General features: G+C 40.0%; 1 protein-coding gene across 2 annotated transcripts in view; it reads right to left on the reverse strand.

The window, feature by feature from the left end:
• The window catches only part of RCBTB1 (RCC1 and BTB domain containing protein 1), a 51,637-nt gene that overhangs the window by 18,580 nt on the left and 7,179 nt on the right, over positions 1–25,878 (reverse strand). For both annotated transcript variants that reach the window (XM_080798000.1, XM_080798001.1), the window contains 5 exons: positions 16,704–16,779; positions 16,425–16,594; positions 15,688–15,838; positions 5,843–6,009; positions 2,465–2,623 (listed from right to left, as the gene is read on the reverse strand). In XM_080798000.1, the coding sequence (XP_080654126.1) occupies positions 2,465–2,623; positions 5,843–6,009; positions 15,688–15,838; positions 16,425–16,550 (603 nt within the window). In that variant the 5' untranslated portion in view covers positions 16,551–16,594; positions 16,704–16,779. Of the gene's footprint in view, positions 1–2,464; positions 2,624–5,842; positions 6,010–15,687; positions 15,839–16,424; positions 16,595–16,703; positions 16,780–25,878 lie in introns of those variants that run through there.

The following is a 25,878-nucleotide window of genomic DNA, read 5'->3' on the forward strand; positions in this document are numbered from 1 at the left end:
TGACAGAAGGGGAAGGAGGACAGAGAATTTAAGATACTAGCAGGAGATGGTTAAAAGCACTTTCCATAACATAAGTGCAACAGGTTTTAACTTTCTGCAGAGAAATTTGGCTATAGCTATCAACAACTTTAATGGCATACCCTCTGACTCAGAAATCTTATTCCTGTGAACTTATTCTACAGAATACTTACAGAAGTGTACAGAGATACACAGTAACACAGGAAGTCAGTGCTACAGTGTTTATAACAGCAAAAATTTAGAAACATTTGCAATATCCACTACTAGATTTCTGGGTGTGGGTCATCCAATAGGAAAACTAAGTAGCCATTATAATGGAAAGCAGCTATAAATGGTCTGATAATAGATTCAGGTAAACACCTGTCTTGTTAGCAGGAAAGTTGCAGACTAGCAGAGTAACCTATAATGTATAGTAACCTATAATGATCCCATTTTTATAAAAGACAGTTATATTTACCCATACAGAATTGTTTATAGGGAAAACCCCAAAAGGATATTCATTAAACTATTAACAAGACTGGAGAAAAGGTACTCACTTTTTGCTTTATGTGTTTCATCTCCTTTTGTTTGTGAAAATAACCACATAATAATACTCTTTAAATTAAATTTATTTTTAAAAATAAAGGAAAAGTAAAGAATACTGAGATGGAGGATGTCCAATGACTATCCCAAGAAATTCTGAAAACATCCAAGATGACATCAGGATTGATTCAAAAAATAAGTTCACACTTCTGGTGAACATGGCCTGAGGAAGAGACTCATCAAATCACTACGCTGATGTGCTATGATGAGTGCTGTGAAATGTGTAAACCTGGCGACTCACAGACCTGTACCCCTGGGGATAAAAATACATATATGTTTATTAAAATTAAAAAAAAATCACTACGCTGTACACCTTAAACTAATGTAAAATTGTGCACTGACTATACTTTCATTTAAAAAAATAAACAAAAACAAGCGCATATATACAGAGAACAGATTGGTGGTTTCTAGAGGTGGGGGCAGAAGAGCACAGGCAAAATGGGTAAAGGGGGGCCAAAAAGTACAAACTACCAGTTATAAAATAAATAAGTCATCAGGACGTAATGTACAGCATGGTGACTACAGGTAGTAATACTGTATTGCATATCTGAAAGCTGCTGAGAGAATCATCTTAAAAGTTCTCATCAGGGACGCCTGAGTGGCTCAGTTGGCTAAGCGGCTGCCTTCAGCTCAGGTCATGATCCCAGCATCCTGGGATCGGGTCCCACATCGGGCTCCTTGCTCCGCAGGGAGCCTGCTTCTCCCTCTGCCTCTGCCTACCACTCTGTCTGCCTGTGCTCGTGTGCGCTCTCTCTAACGAATAATAATTAAATAAAATCTTTAAAAAAAAAAAAAAGTTCTCATCATAAGGAAACAACTGCATGGTGACAGATATTAACTAGACTTACTGTGGTGATCTTTAATTATATACAAATGTAATCATTACACTGTACACCTAAAACTAACATAATGTATGCCAATTATGCCTCAATAAAAATAATTTAAAACAGTAAGTTAACATAGGTGAGTATTCAGAAAACTCCAAAGCACTCTAGCACTGCAATGCATACCCCACACATCTGTAGCCAAAGACAATCTTTGTGGGGTGCCTGGGTGCCTCAGGTCATGATCTCCAGGTCCTGGTTAAGATTAAGCCTCACCCCCTACCCTGCCCCACCCCTCCACCTCTTTGGCTTCCTGCTCAGCGGGGAGTCTGCTTTGCCCTTGCCCTCTGCCCCTCCCCTGCTTGTGCTCTCACAAGCTCTCTTTCTCTCACTCTCTCAAATGAATAAAATCTCAAAGACATATCTTTGCATAATTTTTCTCCACTAAGACATTGATAGATTGGTAACAGGCCTACTTAAGTAGAAGTTACAACCAGAATAATTGTACAGAAATAACCATCAGCTCAAAGGTAGCCACGGTAAAGGATCACTAAAAGTTGAGTTTTTTAAAAGTAGCCAACAACAACTGGCACAAAAAATTCCACTCCTGTAAGTAGCTTCCTCCTGCCAACAAACTCCAGATGCAGGCGCACTGGAGTGCGTCGCTGCTGACAAATATCACCGGTTAACTTGACAGAGAGCACACTTGATTTTTTCATTGGATAAAAGAGGTAGTATCAAATTCTTCACTACAGTAAATCACAAATACCTATGAACACCAAACTACCTGGAGTCTCACAAAAAAATAAAATTGAGACATATGAGTATCTTTACTTGCAGATGAATCTTAGAATTAAAAATTCATACTGAGAAGCAAACACCCTCTAGGTACTCTTCAATCAGTAACCAGTTAACTACCCACGAAACTATAAAACAAAGCACTTTTCCTTCTGTGATCGCATACATGCTTCTCATGCAGAAAATGCTATTTCATGAGAGAGGAGGTGAGGACAGGGGGGCGGAGTGCAGAGAGAGCTCACCTCACCATTGTCCAGAACAGCCATGGATGAGGTCTGACCACAAGCAATGCCAACCACCCTCTTAATATGTAAACAGTTTGTAACTTTGCGAGGAGTTGGTTGATTTGTTGTAGATCCTGATCCCACCTGGCCACAGTTGTTATAGCCCCAAGCGAATACCTACACAAAACAAGGGAAAAAGAATGAATGACTAGTAACAGGGTGAACATTCTACCTCTAACACACATTAATGATCATAAAATAAAAATAAATCTACTTAATGAATATTTACAATGTGCTACATGGCGCTACATACTTTCTGGGCACCACTACCATCTTCAATTTTCATAGTCATCCTGTACAGTGACCCTGGGCCCGGGGTAGATAACTATTATCACCCACATTTTCTACACAGAAATGGAACACGAGAGGTTAAGTGGCTTACTTGAGGTTCTACACCAGTAAGCAGTAAACGTGGAATGGGAACCCAAGAAGTGTAGCTGTGCTCTTAACCATGACACTGTACTGCTTCTGTCATATGACAGCCATATATGATTTGTCTGGCATCAGTAAGAAATAAAGCATATACCACATAAGTAGCAGTGAGAGGAAAAGTCTGCTTAACTCTTTGGACACAGATACTCTTTTTTTTCCTTCACGGAAAGCTTTAAAGCCCTACAATGCTTCTCCCTGTCTCACTAATTGCCAAAACTGAGTATTACATAACCTCTCCTGATGACTCATGGCCATCACGATTATATTTACCAATCACAGTTACAGGTCATAACACAGTAAGGCTCACAAGTACCAAAGAGGTGTCTGTCCCTACAGAAATGACACCAGGTTGTTAGGCTATTCTGGGTACTGTCTTCTTTGAGTTTCCATTCACTGTCAGCTCCAAGCAGCTCCCCTCCTCAAATGCACCCTATGCACCTTTGGCCTATGATTTGCCATTAGGTGAAAACCAGATTTCTTTCTTTTTTTTTTTTTAAAGATTTTATTTATTTATTTGACAGACAGAGATCACAAGTAGGCAGAGAGGCAGGCAGAGAGAGAGGAGGAAGCAGGCTCCCCGCTGAGCAGAGAGCCCGATGCGGGGCTCGATCCCAGGACCCCGAGATCACGACCTAAGCCGAAGGCAGAGGCTTTAACCCACTGAGCCACTCAGGCGCCCCGAAAACCAGATTTCTAAAGAGACCCAAATAAATCTCTAAGCTAGTTAAAATCTAGTAACAAAGATGAAAAACAAAACAAAACAAAAATCACTTCACGTTAATTACCAACTAAGCCTATCAAATAGGAGTGTGACCAGAGAGAAGAAAAAGGGGAGGGTAGATGCCAGCAGCTTGGGAAAGAACTTCCTCCAACACTAGACTATTCTAGGGACCCCCACCCCTTTCACTTGCCCCAGCAGTGGTCCTCCCACATCCTGAAGTCTGGCTTCTACAATCTTTCCTTGGTCAGCACTTCCTATCTCCGCTCACATGTCTGATGCTGCCCAAGGCAACCAGAGCAAAACCTATGGCTGGCGCCTTAAAAGAATATGCACTAGAGGTTCATTTCACAGGTACAAAAGAAATAACCGGCAACACTTCCCAAGAGTAAGTTCACGGGAGCATCTGATATAATAAGGTAAATATTTAGCACAATTATCCAAAGTAGCATATGCTTTCAGTTAAAGTAAACCAGGATTCCAGGCTGTACAGATTAGGGAATTCTAATTTTAACATTCTTCTGGCACCTCTTCTCAAGTATCCCAAGCCCCTTGCAATGCAGCTGCCTTTTATTTAAAATGAGGACTGGGGTTCCAATAATCAAAATCAGAGCAGCAAACTACACATTCGGGGCATAAGACCCGGGTGCTAGGCCTGGTCCCAGCACATCCCGGCCGTGAAACCTTGATCTCCCTCAGTTTCTCTGGTTTCTTCACCCATAACCTGCCCCACATAATAAAATCACTGTTAACATCACTGACGGATTTTAAACGGGAGAACAGAATGATCTGTGCTTTAGAAGTCACAGGGAGTATGGGCACCTGGATGGTGCAGTCAGTTGGGCATCTGACCCTTGGTTTCAGCTTGGGTCAGGATCTCAGAGTCCCAAGATTGAGCCCCACATTGCACTCCTTGCTCAGTGTGGAGTCTGCTTGATATTCTCTCTCCTCCCTCTGCCCCTCTCACTCATGCTCTAAAATAAATAAATCAATCTTAAAAAAAATTACAGGGGGCAGAAAAGTAGTAATACTTAACAGGTACACCAATTAAAAAGCTATAGAATAAAAGAGACCATGGCAATAGCCCAGGCTGACAGCAAGGTCTGACCTAAGGTTATAAAGATGAAGAGAAACAAAATGAGACAAAAGATTAGAACGTAGAATCAATAAGATCAGAAAACTTTATAATAAGTAAGCAAAGAACTTGGGGGTGAAAAAGTGGTACAGTACCTACTGGAATGTTGGTAAAGTTATTTTCTATGACATCATTACATTTGCCAAAAAACAAAACAGACCTTAATGGATGGGGTAGTTAAAAAACAAAAACTAAAGGACAGACCACTGTCATACACATCTGATTCACAGTCTTAGCAAAGAGCAGGAGACTCAACTGCTTTAAGGCTTAGTCTACTGCTATCAAAAGAGTGGTCCTCATCCCATAGGTTATATTAGAAAAAGAGTGTGTTCCCACATGTTCTTAGTTGTACACATAGGGCTACTATGTTTACACTATCTCAGATATAAATAGGGTCATTATTTACTTTTTAGGTTGTTAGCAAAAGGTGTTAACAACCTAAATATCCATCAACAGATAAATGGACAAACAAAACATGGCATACACACATACAGAGTATTATTCAGCCTTAAAAAGGAGAGAAATTCTGACACTCCAACACGGACAAACCCTGACAACATTATGCTCAGTGAAATAAGGCAGTCATAAAGGATGAACACTGCATGGTTCCACTCCAATGAGCTACCCAGAGCAGTCAGACTCATGGAGACAAAATGGTGTTCACCCAGGGCCAGGAGGGAGAGGGAGAGCTAGTCTGGTAGGTACAGCTTTGGCTCTGCAAGATAAGAGTTCTGCAGATGGATGGTGATGCTGGTTGCATAACAATGTGAATATACTTAATGTCACTGAACTGACATTCAATACATCACATGGATATAAAAATATACACACATATTTTATAAAAATATAAAATTTGCCATCCTAACCCATTTTAAGTGGTTAAAGAGACCATGGCAATAGTCCAGGCATATGATAAAATGGTTGCAGGAAGTGGCTCTCACACATCCTGAGGCCTGGCTTCCACAATTCTTAAAAATGGCTAGGACAGCAATTTTATATTACGTGTATTTTACCACAGTTTAAAAATAAAGAATAAAAGCAGGGTACTTACCTCTCCATCAGCTGCCAGAGCCATTGAATGATGTGAGCCACAAGCTACTTCAACCACTTGCTTGATCAAGAGATTAGTACAGACTTGGATGGGAGCAATGCCTTGGTTGGTCGTCCCATTCCCAAGCTGGCTATATCCATTGTGGCCCCAGGCATAAACAACTCCATCTATACGAGATGGCCACACACAAAGAATCAACTCCAAGAAGGAATGGTAAGCCCTGTACTTTCTTCCCCAGACTTTGCACAACTTATTCTCCAACCTTAATTTCTTCCATACTGCCTCCTTCTCGCTATAAAGTAACCATTGATGAAGGGAAGGGAAAGAGGGACAGATGAGGAAACCAGATAGAAAAACGTAAAATCATTCAAGAAAGGACCTGACACTAATAAGAGATCAGCTTTATGGTCAAAAGTCAGTTTGATACACAAAAATTAGACCATCTGAACACACTGATTCATCTCAGTAGTTTCTGTGTCAGGTACCAAGCAAAAGGCAAAAGACCTAAGAAAGCTCACCATTATTAGTCTTTACTATCATTTTACCAAATACCAAGTCTCAGGGAACCACTGACGGTGTGTGTGTGTGTGTGTGTGTGTGTGTGTGTGTGTGTACACATGCACTGTGCACACACAACTCTCACAAAAGTACAGAGGAAAGAGGTATACTTTTTTTATAAAGTACATACAAAAATGCAAGAGCTTTCCTCATGCAGACTATAATTGGCAAAAAATCTGGCTCCATTTTTCTCTAATGACTATCTTTTGGGGACTCTGACAGAGGTAACTTCTTTGTTTCCTCTCTAAAAGTACCACCGTTGTATGCATTTCCTTCTACAGCAAGCCTAAGTGTCAAGAGCAGAGATCTCCAAGTTACACACTCTCCTCATATCTTTCCCATGGTAATAAAACAGCCTGCCCTATTAAGGACAATCTAGACCTGGAAATGATGATATCCAGGAGCAAAGCAGAAATCCAAGTGTTATTGTCGGCTGCTGTCTCACTGAAATGGTCCCTAAGCAACCAGGGAAAGGTACTCATAATTAAGTAGGTTTCTGATTATCTAATCTAGAATCTAATCTTTTTATTTATTTTTTAAAGATTTTATTTATTTATTTGACAGACAGAGATCACAAGTAGGCAGAGAGGCAGGCAGAGAGAGGGAGGAAGCAGGCTCCCTGCTGAGCAGAGAGCCCGATGCGGGGCTCTATTCCAGGACCCTGAGATCATGACCCGAGCCGAAGGCAGAGGCTTTAACCCACTGAGCCACCCAGGTGCCCCTAGAATCTAATCTTCTGTTTCTCACAAGAGGTTTTCCCTATTACAGAAATTATGACAGAAACTATAAATGGGAAAATTCATCCTAAAAAGAATGAGGCTATAGATTGAAAAAGTGTAACACCTAAAAAAAAAAAGTCCATGATATTATGTTAAAGTTATATCAGGTGATAGAAATGTCCAAACTTATAAGTGTTTTCATTCCTAAGAGACAGAAAAATAGACCTGAACAGATAAAAATATAGCCCTTGTTCTTGGATAGTAACACTCAGTATCAAAAAGATGGTAGTTCTTCCTATACAAATATATAAATTTGAAATAATAGCAATAAAATGACTTAAGTTACTTTCTGGAACTAGACAAACTGATTAGAAAGTTCAGTGGGAAGAACACGAGAATAAACAGAAAAATTCAAAGAAAAGGAGTGAGAGGACAGCTGGCTCTACCAGTTATTAAAACCTATAAAAAGTTTCTAAAACTAAAATTAATACTAGGACATGAACAGATAGATAAACCAGGGAAATGGAACTGAAGCTCTAGAAATAAACCAACTGCATACAGAAATAAAAGTTATGTCATTTCAGGAAGAAAGGACTTTTTACAAGTTGGTTGAAATAATTGGTTATATTGAAAAATGAGATTCATTCCTCATACCATAATAAGTTCCTAGTGAATCAAATATTTAAATGTGAAAAATAAAACTATACAATGGGTATTAAGGAGGGCACGTATTGCATGGGGCACTGGGTGTTACAGGCAAACAATGAATCATGGAACACTGCATCAAAAACTAATGATATACTGTATGCTGACTAACATAATACAATTAAAAAAAAAAACTATACAAGAATTAGAAGGAAAGAATTGGTGAATTTTTCCATAATCTGGGAATAGGGAAACTTTCCTATGACTCAAAATCTAGAAGCAATAAAATGTTTTTTAAATCTACTTATATGTTTTTTAAAACTTTACATGGAAAAAAACACCATGAACAAAGAAAAAAATGAAATACTAGGAAAAAATACTTATAATTTATATTACTAAGAGATAATGTCTGTATAATTAAAAGAGCTTCTAAAAATATAAAAGAAAAAGACGAAGAACCCTCTAGAAATATGAACTGATGGTTCACAATGAAAGAAATGTACATGACTCCTAACCATATGAAAAGATACTCACCCTCACTCTTAAGAGGAAAAATGCAAATTCAGAAGCTGGGGCTCCTACTCACCAAAGCTACCACCTAGCTTCTACCATTGCCAGACGCCCGCTATGTCAGTAACAAAGACTAATGTCGAGTCCCTGGCACAGCATCACCCTTTTAAAGAGACCAACTACCTACTTCGTAATAGCTATTATCAAGCTGACTCCAATTGACTCTTTCCATCCTGGAAGGAGGAGCCATTCATACTAACAGAAATCAACAATAATCGGGATAAAGGTTTCCTGACCACAGGGCCTGAGCTAGCATAGCTATACGAGGGCTTAGAGTATTTGATCCCACAAAACCGCTCATTAGACCAAGGCAAAAGAGGTGCAGCAGTGCTCACATTACCACGGGGCTTCCAGTTCTATCTCATGAACAGCAACATGCAAAAGATGCCAGCTGGACACAGCAATGACAAGCCAGCGGAAGGTACAGCTAAGGCATCAGCCCGGAGAAGAGACCATGTGAGGACCAGACGCTAAGCTCCAAGGTACAGATTTTAAACCAACGACCACTAAATGGTGCTGTTTCCCTAAGAGGTAGAGTACATGGGTCCCGGAACCACAGTGGATTATGAGTGACCCTACTGACCATCACTCCCAGGGACCGACTTGGGGAATCTGTGCTTCCTGTCCCTGAAATCAGAGGTTCTGTAGGTTTAGAAGTCCTGGTTCCCTAATGAGAAACACTTCCACTAACGGACACGGCAAGAATTCCACTGAATGGCACTCTGTGTTCCTCTAGTCAAAGGATCAAAAGGAAAAAAGAGGAGTCACCCTGTTGGCAGGGGCAACTGACCCAGTCAGCAGGAAGAGGAAGGACTGCTAGTATATACTGGGGGCAAGAGAGGAATATGCTTGGCAAGGAAGTGAAAGGTGGTACTTTGGGTGCCCACTTGCCCAGCAGTGACGGCAAACAGAAATGCACAGTAGCCGTAGCCAGAGTACAGCATGGTTAGGGACTTGCATCCCTCAAGCATGAGCATCTAGGTCACACAATCAGGTTAGCCCCCTGGGCCAGATGCTACCCAAATAAGAAGGGAACCTAGAAGGAGAGCTAGAGGATGGAGGAGCTGAGTATCCGTGTGGTCATGAGACTAGCTGCGGCAGGAGGCAGTGAATTATCCCACCAGGAGTCTTCACTAAGTCTTCCCTAGGAAAAGAGGCCCTCCAGAACCCTGGAGGAGCTATCCCCAAAACCTGTCAGAAGACATGGATCTGAGCGGTGCATGGAAGAGAATGAATGAATGCTGTGCTGCGTCACCCAGATGCTCCCTCGGGATTAAGGACCTTATTCTCCAGATGCTGGGACTGCTGCCAGCTGCCTGTTCTCAGCCATTGGTCCTCTCCGGATCTGCCCTTGGCAATCACCTTCTTGTGATTATCTTATTATTACATTATTATTATTATTACTATTATCACATTATTTTACTATCTTAAAATAGTATATATACATGTTTCTTCCCTTTTTACTTGATGAAGCATAGGAAAAGTGAGCTTCCTGAGATGGCTCTTAGTCCCAGCTCCCCAGAAAGCTTTCAAAGCAACCCCACCCAACCCCATCAACTTCCCCAGCCCTGCTCTTGCCACACAGTCTCTGACAGACCAAGGATCAAGCTTCAGAATCGTGTCAGGGTGAAGGGATGAGCAAAATTACCAACGGATGAGACAGTGAAACCAACTAGGATAGAAGGGAAAGTGGGGAGTGGGAAGGGCCCGGGAAAGAGCAAGCACAGAGGGAGGAAGCAAAGAAGCATCCCATAAAGTTCTGACCTTTAAGGAAACCCAGCCTTCAGAGACTAAAAGTAGAGTTGGAGGGGTGGTCAGAAACAACTAATTTTATAAGTAATCTAATTTAATATTGCCTCAGAAGACAGAAAAAGAAATCCATAAGCCCTAGGTCTACATGTAAAGTAATAATACAAAATGAATACTGATCTTCAGAGTATCACCAGATGGGACTAGATTTTCTTTCCTTTTTTTTTTTTTTTTAGGAAAGGCAGACTGCCACGTAGCACCTTGTTTGGCTGTGTCTAGAGTCTTGGAAGCTTGACTACTCTATGTTCTCCTACAAATGGACTTTGAGAGCTTGTTTGGAGGTTCTAGCGGGGAGCGCAGCTACATATACCCCGAACTTCCTCTATTGGGGAAGGCGGTCCTCTCCAACTGAGCACACAGCTTCAGGAGGGACGTACATGGAGCAGTGAAGGAGGAAGGGGACACCCACCTACCCAGCCAGAGCAGCTGTATCAACCCTGGTGATCAACAGGGTGACAGATGTGGTAGCCAGATCATGCTCACATCCTAGATTTTCAATTTAATAATGTAGCACTGACCTTTTAGAAAGAGCACAAAAGTCAGTGAAGTGTGGAAAATTGAACACGTTTTTATCTTTACTCCTTCCTTAAACCCTACTGCAATATAGTGAAGGGAGCAATTTTTTTTTAAAGGCATAAACAATCAAGGACAAAAAAGAACAATAAACAAGAAAATACAATAGGAGAGATGATGACAAATTTTAGAAGATGGAAGACATGGATCTGAGCTGTGGTTAGTAACACAGCAGACCAGAGAAGGTGATACCTACAACTGCAAAAGAAGCAGCCAATTACAACCTGGAATCTCAGGAAGGCCCAGGGATTGGATGGACCAGACACCACAGGAGATGTAAGGGCAGCTGTAACCAAAAACAGAAGCACTTAGACCCCAAATCCTCATCGTCTTGCTGTGGGGTCAGGCAACTACCCCTTCCCAATGCTGGTATAAGACAAGAAACCTCCAGCATTTACTTGCTGTGAATTTCTTACTGTAACTGCCCTGAAGCCCACCTTTCCCTTTGCCCAACCTCCCTCCCTTCCTTCTCCCACATAACACGACAAAGAAAATGAGCTAGGAAAATAATCCAGAGAGGCCCTGATGACAGCCTTGAGGCACCGTGGTGAGGAAAGAAGTGGAAGGCCGCATACTGAATAGTGAGACCCCTGTCCTTCCCCTGCTCATGGAAACCTGTCAAAAAAAAAAAAGCCTGTCCAGGTCAGGAATCTAGAAGGTTCCATTCTACAGAAGCTCATATACTGACACTGGGAGAATCCCTAATGAAACAGTTACTATCTCCCTGAAGTGAAGCTTGGCACTTGAGAAGCCCCACCCATGAAGCCAGTGTTCCCAGCACGTGTATTAGCACTTGGGTCTCACCTGAGGACAGACAGCCAAGATCACCAAACTTTTCAAGAAAGCCCCTAACAAGGAAAGTCAGAGACCGGGGCGCCTGGGTGGCTCAGTAGGTTAAAGCCTCTGCCTTAGGCTCAGGTCGTGATCCCAGGGTCCTGCGATCGAGCCCAGCATAGGGCTCTCTGCTCAGCAGGGAGCCTGCTTCCCTTCCTCTCTCTCTGCCTGCCTTTCTACCCACCTGTGATCTCTGTCTGTCAAATAAATAAAATCCAAAAAAAGAAAAAAAAAAGAAAAGTCAGAGACCAAAACAAATTAAGGAGAAAGAAAAAAATCCAGGAGGGGAAGAAAAAGAAACACTGCAGAGAACAGAAGACAACATGAAAGTAACCTATGACAACCTCAGAGAGAAGTCCGTGAATCCATGACACAAGGACAGGAGGCTCAAGAAAGGCACACTGAGAGAACAAGAAGAGAACAGGAAAACCTAACAGCAGAAACGTGAAAATCTGACATCAGAGTTGTAAGATATAGTTGAAGAAATTTCCCAAAAAGTAGATAGGAAACAAAATATAAAAAAGAGGATCAGATCAGAATCCTTTAACTTCCTTCCAAGAAAAATTCCAAAAAAGAAGAGAACAGAGAAAACAAAGAAGGGACATTATCCATGAACTATAAAAAGAAAATAATCTAGGGCACCTGAGTGGCTCAGTTGGTTAAGCGACTGCCTTCGGCTCAAGTCATGATCCTGGAGTCCCAGATCAAGTCCCGCATTGGGCTCCCTGCTCAGTGGGGAGCCTGCTTCTCCCTTTGACCCTTCCCCTTCTCATGCTCTCTCTCTCTCTCTCTCTTTCTCTCTCTCTCTCAAATAAATAAAAAAATAAAAAAATAAAAGAAACAAGAAAATAATCTAGACATGAAGGAATTTCCAAACTGAAGAGTCAACAGAATGATCAATACAATAAATTAAAACTTGGGGTCCCTGGGTGGCTCAGCTGGTTAAACGTCTGCCGTTGGTTCAGATCATAGTTCCGGGGTCCTGGGATCAAGCCCCAGTGGGGCTCCCTGCTCAGCAGGTAGTCTGCTTCTCCCTTCTTCCCCCCTGCTCATGATCTCTCTCACTCTCTCACTCATGCATGCATGCTCTCTCTCATAAAATATTTTCTTAATTAATTAAAAATTACCCATACCAGAGTACATAACCATGATTTTTTTCAGAAAACTGGGAATAAAGAAAAGATCTTAAACCTTGCAAAAAGGAAAAAATGGTCATATGCAAAAATAGCTAAAGACAGAATGGCATCAGAATCTCAAGAGCAACCCTGATTTGAGAGGTGTGATGACTTTAAAATTTGGAAATAGGATTTTTAATCATGAATTTTAAGCCCAGCCAAACCACTGAGCAACTGCATGCATAAAATGAAGACATTTTAAGAGAATGTCTCAAAGATTTCTCTCACACCACCTTCCTTGGGAAGCTACCAGAGAATCTGTTTCATCCAAATAAGGGTATAATCTAGGGAAGAAGACACAGGGGCACAAGAAATAGGGGATCTAGAAAGGACAAAGGTGAGGGGACTTCCACAGATGACAGTGAACGAAGTTCTAGGTTGAGAGCTGGGCAGCAAGGCTACAGTGACCAGTCCTGGCTGGAACACGGGGATGGAGGGCTCCAGAGACAAACAGACAAATCAGAAGTGCTGAGATACATATACTGCTCTACTGACACATTTGGACATAATGACAGCCCTATAGAAAAATAAGTGAATGAATCCCAAGAAAACAAACAGTTGTACAGAAGGTGGTGGCTCAGCCAAAAATCACAGTTCCAGAGTCCTAATAATGTAAACACTGAATATCGACTTAACCAAAACGGTGGTATTGCTATATTGAAAGGACTGAAGGAGGAAAAGAAGGGGAAAGAAAGCTAACTTCCATCAGCCATGATAAAAAGTGGAAGAGTAAGATCTAAAACTGAAAATTCACAAAGAAAGTGTATATGTATTAATTAAAAAATCAAGATTAAATGTGAAGAAACATTTGAAGGGGTTAAAAGTGGTTCCTTCTGAAGGGTAGTTTCTAAGACTGAGGAGGGGTGAGGCAGAGGTCCTTCTGTTTTTTTACTAAAAGCCATACACTACTTGATGGTTTGAAGTGTTTTAAATGGTTTAATTTGTTTTAAAACTATTTGTTCGTAGTACGTATACAATATGCACAAATATATGTGCTATACATACACTGATACATGATGTAGGATACATTTAAAGTATATTGTATAGGGGTGCCTGGGTGCCTCAGTGGGTTAAAGCCTCTGCCTTCAGCTCAGGTCATGATCCCAGGGTCCTGGGATCGAGCCCTGCATCGGGCTTTCTGTTCAGCGGGGAGCCTATTTCCCCCTCTCTCTGTCTCTGCCTGCCTCTCTGCCCTCTTGTGATCTCTCTCCGTCCAATAAATAAATAAAATCTTAAAAAAATTTAAAAAAATATATTGTATAAAATGTATTATAACAATCAAAATGGAATTAAAGAAAAATATTCCCACAAGAAAATCAGTTATTTTATTTATATTTTTATGTTTTATGTTTACTTATGTTTATATCATTATAACACTCAAGATAGTTAAGACTACACGATCTGGACTCTGCAAATAATTCCAAGAGCTGCAATTTCCTAAGGTCACCACTTTGAAGAAAACCAAGAATTTAAATATATATGTTTTAGGGGTGCCTGGGTGGCTCAGTCGGTTAAGAATCCAACTCTTGGGGGTCTGGGTGACTCAGTCATTGGGCGTCTGCTTTCAGCTCAGGTCCTGATCCCAGTGTCCTGGGATCAAGCCCTGGATCGAGTTCCCTACTCAGCAGGAAGCCTGCTTCTCTCTCTCCCACTCCCCCTCCTTGTGTTCCCTCTCTGGCTGTCTATCTGTCAAACACATAAATAAAATCTTTAAAAAAACAAAAACAAGAATCCAACTCTTGATTTAGCTCTGGTCATGCTCTCAGGATCATGAGGTCAAGCCCGGTATTGGGTTCCAAGCTCAGCGGAGAGCCTACCTGAGATTCTGTCTCTCCCTCGCCCTCTGCCCCTTCCCCCACTCACACATGAATGTGCGCACACATTCTCTCAAATAATCTTTATTTAAAAAATAAATAATATAAATGTATACATTTTAGTGTGTTTGCTCTAAAAAACTGTCCCAGTGTTTTACAGTCAGATATCAGTAACCAGTTAAAAGTGGTATTTGTTAGGAAAAAATCAAATCATTAGGTCACAAGAGATGACAAGCAGAACCAGTCAGCAAAGTAGTAACTGCCTGAGAGAGCCAGTGTGATGCCAGAAAGCACAGTTACGCAACACGGGAAGTGAGATCATCACTTCATTACACTCAACACCAGTTATATTCTCACTAGACAATCATACTCAGATCTGGATCTCACAGCTTGAGAAAGATGCAGACAACTTGGAGTGGATTCAGATATAAATTAAAGGCAATTAAAAAGCTCAATACTAAGACCTCTGGCAATATCCAAGGAAGCTGATTCCTCAGTCTGGAGAGACAAAGAGAAGCAAACAAAAAGCTTCCCCACAGAAAGCAGAGGGTCTCTGCTAGAGAGAGAGAAAGAGTTAACATGCTTAAAATATAAAGGAAGAATTTAGGTTATATAGAACCTATTTTTCAGAGTCCTGGTTGTCCACAGTGCAGATAAATTACCAAAGAAGAATGTTACAGTGTCCTTCAGTGATAGGAGAAGTAAAAGGAGTAAAATCTATCCCACATTCTTTCCAGATGGCACACACATGAATGCCAGGGAATAAATGAAGATTTCTTAAATTTGAGATTCAGGAACTACACAATAAAAGGAAAACCAGAATTATGTGTGTTTATAAAAACGTGCCAAATAAAACCCAAAAGTTGCCTTGCTACCATAAATGCACTGAAAAATTAGGCTGAAAGACTACTTCATTTGCTACATCTAATCTTTAACAACTTTACATTAGTATGCTAACCTTTGCTTAATTTGCAAGCAATATTATGGCTGCTCCAGAGTTAACCTGAAGTGCTTAACAGTTTGGTATAGTTCTCAGAAATTAAGAAATAAACCATTCGAAATTATTTCATATGGCCCCACCTCCCCTTAGCTCAGAATTAATGCTTGATGTCCCACAATGTGAAAAGCTGGCTTTGTTCCCTCTTTACCTTCAGTGCTGAGAAGGACATGTGGTCCACTCCCATAACTAAGGCTTTTAATCTTCTTTCCACATAAGGCTTCTAGCTTTTTGGGTACAAGTGTACTCTGGTTATCTCCAGTTCCTAGACAGTTACTATAGTTCAGGCCAAATACAAAGACCTAGAAAACAAATAGTTTTGTCTGAGTCACTTGGCCTAAAGTTACACAAGGGCTCCCTTCTCCACTCTGAAAATAAGACACACTCAAGTTCAGTGTGACAGCTCAGTAGGTAGGAAAAGACAGATCACATTAAGAAAATTTCAAGCTCTGCTAACATTATTGAAGTTTTAGAATACGAGGCTATACTATGAAATTCAAAGAGTAGCAGAGGGTTGAGGGGTATTAAATCAAGAAACTGAAAAGAGAGAAAAACTGTATCAAAGACATGGTCTTCTTGAATTTCAGGTTTTTATCCCCAACCTTTTCAGCAGATAAGGAGGTAGGCCTTGCTGGATCCATCTGGGATAGCGGTAGGAGAAAAGACTAGAAGGAAAGTAAGGGCCAAGGGGATAAAGTGCCAAAAAACATACCAGGGAAAGTGGAATGAATGTGTTTATGGATCTTCCACTGAATTAGTTTAAAACAGAGACTGATATGAGTAAACTTGCATTCTGGAAAGCTCAGCTGGCCACAACCTTTTCCTGGTCTTCAAACTTCACACTTTAGAGCTCACCCCTATCCCACGCTGGGTTTAAGAGATTCTTACCTCATCATTATCAGTAACGTACAGTGCTTCATTGGCTGAGGTGCCAAAGACACATGCTTTCCGAATAGATGCAATTTCTTGAGGGGAGAGCAGAGTGAAGATTGGCCACTTTCCTACATCCACCATGACTCTGGCTTCAAGTAATTCCTATAAATAAGCCAACATCTCTGCTGCAACAAAAAAAGGCCCCAAGAAAAAAATTAAATAACCACTAAACTTCCAAAAAAAGACACTGTGAATAAAAGAAAACAAAACCTAATTCCAAAACAAAGTACCAACCTTTGGTTAAATGGATCGCTCACTTTCCCCAGCAACCTCTCCAGTCCTTCCTCCACCGTCAGACCTGGACCTTTTTCTGCAACAAGAGGAACAACTCGATAGAACCAGTTGCTGGTCTTACCAACTTACAAGTCAGTGCTTATCTGTTACAGACATGCTCACTTGCAACCAGAGAGCAGATAATGGAAACGCAGCTAACTGAATGAAACCAGGGTCTCTCATCAGGCAATTTTTCTTTAGATTACTGAGATAAAAGTTAAAGGTTACAGTACTAGTTTGTCTAAGACACTCAATTCTTGCTCAGGAGAGGCAGGGCAGGAAGATGTGTGCATGCACTGTATGTTACAAAAATCAGAATCATTGCCTCTACTTCCCCACTGTCCTCCCTCCACCCCCAAGATGTACTCAAAGATCCCCATCCTTCATAGAAAATCACTGCCACACCAAGCCACTGTTTAATCATGGGAATGGGACATCCCTCACGTAAGTCTAGAGGGGCAAAAATACTAAGAAGGACAAGACTAAGATAAACTGAATGAAACCATAAAATAAAGTATTATATTCTGGTCCTAATTTCTATGAAATTTTCTACATATATACAGATCAAATTTCATTTCATACTGAAAAGGTATCATATGAACAAGGGAAGACAATTCACCCTAATCTTGTTGTTCAAGGTCATGACTATAGCCTTCATGCAAGCAGCAATTAGCTTAAATAGTATCTTATAAAAAGTAGACACAGGTATAAATTTCCATAAAACTCTAAACTTGACCTGTTTAAGGAGTTTTACACAAAGAATCCATCCTGGTCATGCCTCCAATTCTTCTAGGGTTAAAAAGTATTTCTAGAAATTCCAGGGAGCTGCACAAGCACAAAACCCTACCATGCCAATTGAGTTTCCATTCTGGCTCTCACCTCTAGAAACTGAAATAGAACCAGTTTATAAATACAACCAGGGTTTCCTAATGAGGTAGAGAACTCCTGAAGTTCCTTCCTCCTCACTCTCTTCTCAGATCTCTAAAAATAGCCAGGAGAGCCAGGCTCAAGACCAAGGCCTTCTGGGCTCCAGTACCTCTGATGACACCTAGAGACAGCCTTGGGGCTTTGGTATACTTAACCAAGGCCTCAATTTTCACCATCCAGGGAGATTTTTCCCATGAGCACCAACTCGTCGGATGACAAGGACCAGATAACTACTATATGCCAAGAATCACATCACATACTCAATAAGCATTTAACACGATCAGGACAGGCTATTCCCCATCACTCAGACTCCTGGAACAACATGTGAATGTTCTGAGAAGTGTGCATATGTACGTGCTGGTGGGAACAGGTAAAGTTTGAGGAAGGGTAAAAAACTAATACATAAACATGTTCAAAAATTTTATTTCAACCGGTTCAAAGGAGTAAAGTAAGTCTCTCTACTTTATCCCTCCCCAGCCCTCTCCTCAAAGGCAACCACTGTGAACAGTTGTTTCTAATTCCTTCCAGAGACTGTGTATGCTTACAAAAGCATTTTGTGGATGTGTGTGTGGAAGCCTTTCTTCCCTTACTTAACAGTGCTTCTTGGAAATCATTCTATATGAGCACATGCAGATTTACTTCATTTCTTTTCAATGGTACTATGTAGCATTCCATTACATCACGTTAACAACTTACCTGCTTCCACTAAGACTGTTTAAGTCACTGCTAGTCTTTTCTTAACATAAACAAGATTCCAATTATCATCTACATACATTATTGCATATACTTGTCTTTTTTTATACATGCATTTGTAATATAAATCCCTAAAAATGGAACTGCTGGGTTAAAGTTTAACTGCTATTTTTTTAAAGATTTATTTATTCATTTGAGAGCCAGCAAGCACACAGTGGGGATGGAGGGCAGAGGGAATGGGAGAAAGAGCCTTAAAGCACCACCTAGGCACCCCAAATTGCTATTTTACCTTTTAACAGTTGCCTCAAATTGTCCCTTACTGAAGTAGTACCAGTATATAAAATAACTACCAATGTATGGCAGTACCTGGTTAGCCATATCCTTACCACACAGTTTTATCATGGTGTCTCAGTTTTGTTTCAACTTGAACTCCTCCTATGATGAGTGAGACTACGCATCACTTAAAAAATAATCACAGTAACAGCAATAATAACAACTGACATTTCTTGAACACAATGTGCCAAGTACTGTTCCTAATATTTTCTTTTTTTTTTTTTTTTTAAGATTTCATTTATTTGACAGGGAGAGAGAGATCACAAGTAGGCAGAGAGGCAGGCAGAGAGTGGGGGGGCGGGGGAGCGGGAAGCAGGCTCCCTACTTAGCAGAGAGCAGGCTCCCTACTTAGCAGAGAGCCTGATGCAGGGCTCGATCCCAGAGCCTGGGATCATGACCTGAGCCGAAGGCAGAGGCTGAACCCACTGAGCCACCCAGGCGCCCCATATTTTCTATTAACTCATGTAAATCCTCACTTTATAGACAAGGAAATGGAGGCAAAGAGATTTCAAGAATTTGCTCAAACCATTAAGTGGCTGAGTCAGGGCCTGAAGCCACACAATCCGGAATCTGGAATCTGCACGCACACTCCACCTCTTGGCCTCATGTGTCTTCCTTTTACATAAAGTCCCTTTTTTTCCCCCGACTGGTCTATTGTTCTTTTCTTTGTTCTTGATTTTTGTGTTCTTTGTATGGTAAGATTGTCTTAAATGCTCTTAGAGGTAACAAAAAAGATGCCTCTTACCCTGTCCCACCCAAACGGCCTGACTTGTGTCTCTTACAAAACAGACAGGGAAGGAGTCACAAGAAAGGAAAACAGTGTAAATGTCTAGAAGCAGATAAATCAATTCTACCCCCTCAAAAAAATAAAAATCCAGAACTTTATTTTCCTAGAATATGAACCACATCAAAGTTAGCCCTCACATTTAATATTGCATATAATGTAGAATTTTAAATAGACAGGGAAAACGGGGGATTTAAATTAGCCAAAAAAAAATAATTTACCACATTTAAAATTACAACACAAAGGGATACTATCATCAAACTTAAACATTTTCCTGACAACAGTACAATTATTCTGAAGTCATTAATCGGTCATGGACAACTCTGACCCCAAAGGTTTGGTAAGCTACTGAAAAATCAGGCTTTCATAATGATGGCTTATTATATGAACTTATTATATATTTCATAATGATGGCTTATTATATGAACCCATTTCTAAATTTCTTGAAGTTTTGTTTTACAAGATATTTCTCCAAAGGCTTATAAAATTAAAAGTTAATATAAAACCAGGTCATGTATCTCATAGGTCCACAGCCATCATAAAAGCAGAAAGTATTAGCAACAGCCTTCGCATGGTGGAAAAGACAGTCTCCTGAAGCACGTGTTTTATTCCCAGGTTGGCTTTTAATTAATCAGTGTGACATGCCACCTACCTTCCTGAGCCTGGGTCTCTCAAAAATCTGTCCTGTAAGATTCTATAATGTTATGCTCAAGATGTAAAGAACAAGCTGCAGGGGATTTTGGAACACATGAAAACAAGGGCAGTAATGCTGCACAAGCAAGTGATTACTCCTAGCAACACGATCCTGTGAAGTAAACAAAGACCAGGAAGGAAGACAGGAACAGCGATCAAGAACGGCTGCAGACATTATGTTAAGCAGCTTCACATATATTATTTCATTTAATCTTCATGATACTCTTGTAAGGAAAGTTATAATCCATTCTTAGCAAATAAGAAGTGGGGCTCAGAGGTAAAGTGACATCTCAAGGTCACAGAGCAGTGAGTGGCATAGTCAGGACTCAACCCCCAGCCTTCTGAGTCTTCTTACAACAGAGAACATTAGCCCTGGCCCTTCAGTGGTTAAACTTCTCCAACATTACTTCCTTCTGACTTTATCTAATAATGAACACCAGCATCTGTTTTTAAAATGCTTCAAATACAAAAAGAACGCCCCCCCCAAAAAAGGGGTTCACTAATAAGCCTCTATCTAGACTTGCCTGGTGAAACCTTGAGAATGTCATTCATTCCTTCCGTTTTCCGAAAACCACTAGGCAGCACATCCTGGAGACCAAATGCAGGACCCTTTGTCCTCAAGGAACTCACAAGAGTAGATGAACGCAAGGTGCCTCCTTGGGCTACAGACTGCTACAGCACAAGGTTGTCTCCATTAGACCATGTTCAAGATGAGCAGCTGATGACATGAACAAGGTATCCTCAGAATTCAGACAAGGCTCCCCAAGAAGTTTTGTGGAGGTATTAAAACTCAGGATGTACTATCTGCTGTAAGGAATAGATCAGTTCTGAACGTGGGCATGTGGTATCTCTTTCCTAGGGCAGTATAATATAAATGCAACCACCACCAACATTTTGTAATTAACTCAAAATTACCACCATTATCATTACAATTAGATTACTGTGGTAAGATGTTGGGGGCAGTGACACCTTTGCTAACTAATATTAAGAAAAGCATACTAAGTATCATTCTATCAACTTCATACGTTTGACCCTCTACCACAAAATTACAAAGTGTGTATACTACAAATCCAAAAGGCTAAAGCAGTTGGAATCACTAGAAGTTAACTAGCATTTAATCTGTTATGAAATCTATACCAGGCCTAATACTCACCATGCCTAACAATGAGTCAGAAATATAAGGATCAGTCACAAGAATTAGGACAGCTCAAATGTCTCATGACATCTACTAAAGTTGCCCAAACAAGAAGTATTAACAAATTTCTTCTAACTGTATGGATTACACTGAAAGGTATATAAACATAGTTCAACATCATTTCATTTAAGTCATCATGCTTCAAATAGTAATATTCTATCAGGAGGCACTACTAATAGGAAAGAATCTTCATATGGCCTGCTCAACCTGGGCCATCCTGGATAGACACATACTTTGGAAAGTATTCAGCAGTGATTTTTAAGGAAGGTAACCCAATGCTTTTCCTTCCATAGTACTATGACACATCCCTCAAATGAAGTATCCCAAGGGAGATGCTAATACTAAACTATGAGCTTATTCCTATGTTAAAAACAAAACAAAACACCCTGCAAAACACCAAGTGCACCTGTAAGGCTTAGCTATGTTAGAAAACGGTATGAGCTATGTGATTAAAATTTTAAAAAACATAATGCATACAGATAAAGGACTCATACACACCAAATGTATTTCTCTAGCAAGATTAAGAAGTGATACTTTCTTTGAACTGTTCAAATATATTCCACATTTCTGTAACAAACACTTTGTGGCCAAAAGATAAGCAAATATTTTAAATGAAAATAAGAGTTTAATTATTTGAATTACATATACCCCCTAAACTGCTAAAGTTTAAAGAGAGATTCTTGCCTTAAATTTACAGCCTAGGATGGCAGAGTGTTTCAAGCAAATCTATAAAATGAGTTATTAATATAAAATTAAATGTAGAAAGTAAGAATGTAAAATGTTACAGCCAATGTAGAAAACATTATGTCAGTTCCTCAAAAAATTAAAGATAGGGGCACCTGGGGGGCTCAGTCGTTGAGCATCTGCCTTTGGCTCGGGTCATGATCCCAGGGTCCTGGGATTGACCCTCGCATCGGGCTCCCTGCTCAGAGGGAAGTCTGCTTCTCCCTCTCCCACCCCTCTGCTTGTGTTTGTGATCTCGCTCTCTCTGTCCAATAAATAAAATCTTAAAAAGTAAATTAAAGAATTACCATATGATCTAGCAATTCTACTTCTAGTATAATCACAAAAGAATTGAAAGCAGGGACTTGAATAGACAGTTGTACACCAATGATCAGAGCAATGTTATTCACAAAAGCCAAAAGGTGGAAAACTCAAATATCTACAAATAGATGCACAGATAAACAAAATATGATATCTACATACAATGGAATAGTATTCGAACTTAAAAAAAAAAAATGACTGACACATAGCATAATGGGGATGAACCTTGAGATCATTAGGCTAAGTGAAACAAGCCAGACACAAAAGAACACAATTGTATGACTCCACTTACAGGAGGTGCCTAGCCTAGTCAAACTTATAGAGACAGAAAGGAGAATGATAGCTGCCAGCGACTGGGCAGAGATGAGAATGGGGAGTTACTGGTTTAATGGATACAGAGTGACAGTTTGGGAGGATGAGAAAGTTCTATGGAAACAGGTAGTGGTTAACAACTGCCTAGTAATGTGAATGTTCTTAATGTCAGTAAACTGTAAACCTACCAACAGTTAAAACAGTTTTTATGTTATGTATATTTTATCACAATTTTTAAAAATCAAATTATGGGGGCACCTGGGTAGCTCAGTCGGTTAAGTGACCAACTCTTGGACTTGGCTCAGGTCATGATCTCAGGGTGGCTCTGCACTCCTCCTCCTCAGGGGGGAGGAGTCCACTAGAGATTCTCTTCCTCTCCCCCTGACCCTCCCCCACACATATGTATACTCTCTTTCTCAAATAAATAAATCTTAAATAAAATTATGATCCCCTGTTTACATGAAACCTGCATTAATAAACTCAAAGACATAAATTTTTATTTTTTTAAAGATTTTATTTATTTATTTGAGAGAAAGAGAGAGAGAGAAATGGAGTGGGAGAGGGAGAAGCAGGTTCCCACAGAGCAGGGAGCCTGATGATGGGCTCAATCCCAGGTCCCTGGGATCATGACTTGAGCCAAAGGCAGACATTCAATGACTGAGCCACCCAGGCGCCCCAAAGATATTTATTTTAAAATTAAGTTTCAGTCCTAAAAAACATTTTTTAAAAAGTACAATCATAATTCATTAATTCTGTCTTGGGAAGGCAAGTTCAGATTAAAGAAATCCTGAACGGAACATTTCTAAAAGACATATAGCCTTCTTAGAACTTTCCAACATATACAGCAGTTCAAACTAAACCAACTATTTGTTATGACAACCAGTCCTTCTAGGGCTTGACTGATAACCATAGAAATGAGTTTCCGAAGGGGAGGGGGGACGGGAGAGGGTGGTGGGGAAATGGACATTGGGGAGGGTATGGGCTATGATGAGTGCTGTGAAATGTGTAAACCTGACGATTCACAGACCTGTACCCCTGGGGATAAAAATACATTATATGTTTATTAAAATAAAAAAATTTATTTAAAAAAAAGAAATGAGTTTCAATTGTCATGTCCATTATATTAAATAGTCACCTCTGAAGTACTTCACTATGATAATCTTTTCTCTTTTTGCAACATTTTTTCTGCCCGTTATTTAGGAAGTACTCTCTCATAAAAAGCATTGATATGTTCACCCTCCATTGTCACTCACTGTGCATTAATAGGTGAATCAATGATTTCTTGGTTTTTTGCCATATGGAAATAAAGCAAGAGTAGAAGAACAGAAATGAGAAATGAAAGCAGACGATGGAAAAGAGTTTTAACGCTTCAGAGGATAATATGCCAACCCACTTGGATCTCCGTATTTTCTTTGACACTCAAAAATATATCCCATATTCCCACAGACTTTTTCTGTGTCCATCGGTACTCTGGATCAAAATCCCATTCCCTGGATGACTTTTCCTAGTGATAAGCACTGTCCCTCAGAAAGCTCATGGCATGGAGAAGAAAAGGTTATTTTTATTTTACACTCTGAAAGCAAATTTAGACAAGAGGACAAACACAGACCTTCCAATTTTAGAAATCTACATTTGGAACTGGAAGACTAAAGGAGTAATGCAGCAACCAATCTTTGATCCCTCTAAGAGTAGATTTATTTTCCCTTCCCCTAGGAACCAAGTAACTGTTACAGGTTTGCTTTACTGATCTAGCAAAAAATATATTTGAATACACTTAAAAATTTTTTAAAAACAACAGGAAATAGAGAATCTATTCCAGGAAAACTTTTGATAAAATAATGCTCTCAATAATACTAGAAATTAGAATTATAACTTATAAGCCTGGGGCTTCCACACAGATCTCAACCTTCATTCTAACGAGCACATATGTGGTGACAAAGGAGACGGACACCACCAATGGGAAAGTACGCCTCAGAACCTGTCTCCTGCTGGCCTGAAAGCTTGCTAAGGAAAAGAGGTCAGAAGAGTGTGAACAGCCCCGTGGAACCGGTTAGCACCAAGATCCTGACTCCTTTTCTGCTGTCATTCTTGGGGCATGAAGCAAGCTTGTATCATTCCTTATCATAGAAGCTGATAGTCTCACAGTAAACATGAAAGACTCTGAACGCTATATCAATCCGTTTACAAGGGGCCTGTGTGCTCTTTAGCATACAAGATATAGCCTTTGAAACAGCTATGTCAAATATGGAAAGTTTTTTTTAATTGCAAAATAATTTATTTAAATTAAAGCACTTACATGTATACTGAAAATCTCTAATAGAAGTTTTTCCATTTTCATAAAGTGGATGGGTAATTATTTGTTATCAGCTTAAGCTGCTAAGCTGTCTTACAAAAAGAATTTATTTATAGTTAATGAGCTATTGATAAAGTCTAAGACGCCTCACCAAAAAAGCACTACTTTACGATAATATGAACAAAATAATAGCATGTATCAATTCTTCTTCTGACAATGACCTCACATACCAGGAGGAAATCATAAAGAGCAATACATTTGTGGTCCCTGGCTCTGAGGAGATGACAGTCTAACAGAAAGATCCTGGCAAGTGGGAACCTAGAACATGAGCAGAGTAACGATGCAAACAATGGAATACCACACACAAACATATGGTCCATGTGATACGTGTCAATGTATAAATGGAAAAAAATTACTTGCACAGCAATCAAAACTATGTGAAAATGATATATTCTAGAAAACCGCTACATGAAGTCCCAGAAATCAACTTCTTAGTAGCCTAACAGATGATAAAATGTAAGCATTTCCTCAGTGAAGATCAGCCAGTTTCCTGCAGGAATGAGTGTTTCTCAGAGCTTTCTTCCTTTTTCACCAATGGAAGTTCCTGTTTGAGCGCAAAAGATTTAAGTGTGTAGCAATCTTTCTCTATTTTTGAGTTCTGTTTTTCAATTCTAGTAAACTTCCAAATAGACAAGTTCTAGGGTTTTAGGTAAATTTGGGGGGTGCAACTTCACAGCTTGTCATGTCCTACATCTGTGCTACAGCAAAATAAACTCAAGAAACCTCTGAAGTTACAGAAGAGCCAAATGTTACTCTCATCGATTTCTTCTGTACTTACTCTAATGAGCTTTTTAAGACTGAA

The sequence above is a fragment of the Martes martes genome, assembly GCF_963455335.1.
Source record: "Martes martes genome assembly, chromosome: 3".
NCBI lineage: Eukaryota > Metazoa > Chordata > Mammalia > Carnivora > Mustelidae > Martes > Martes martes.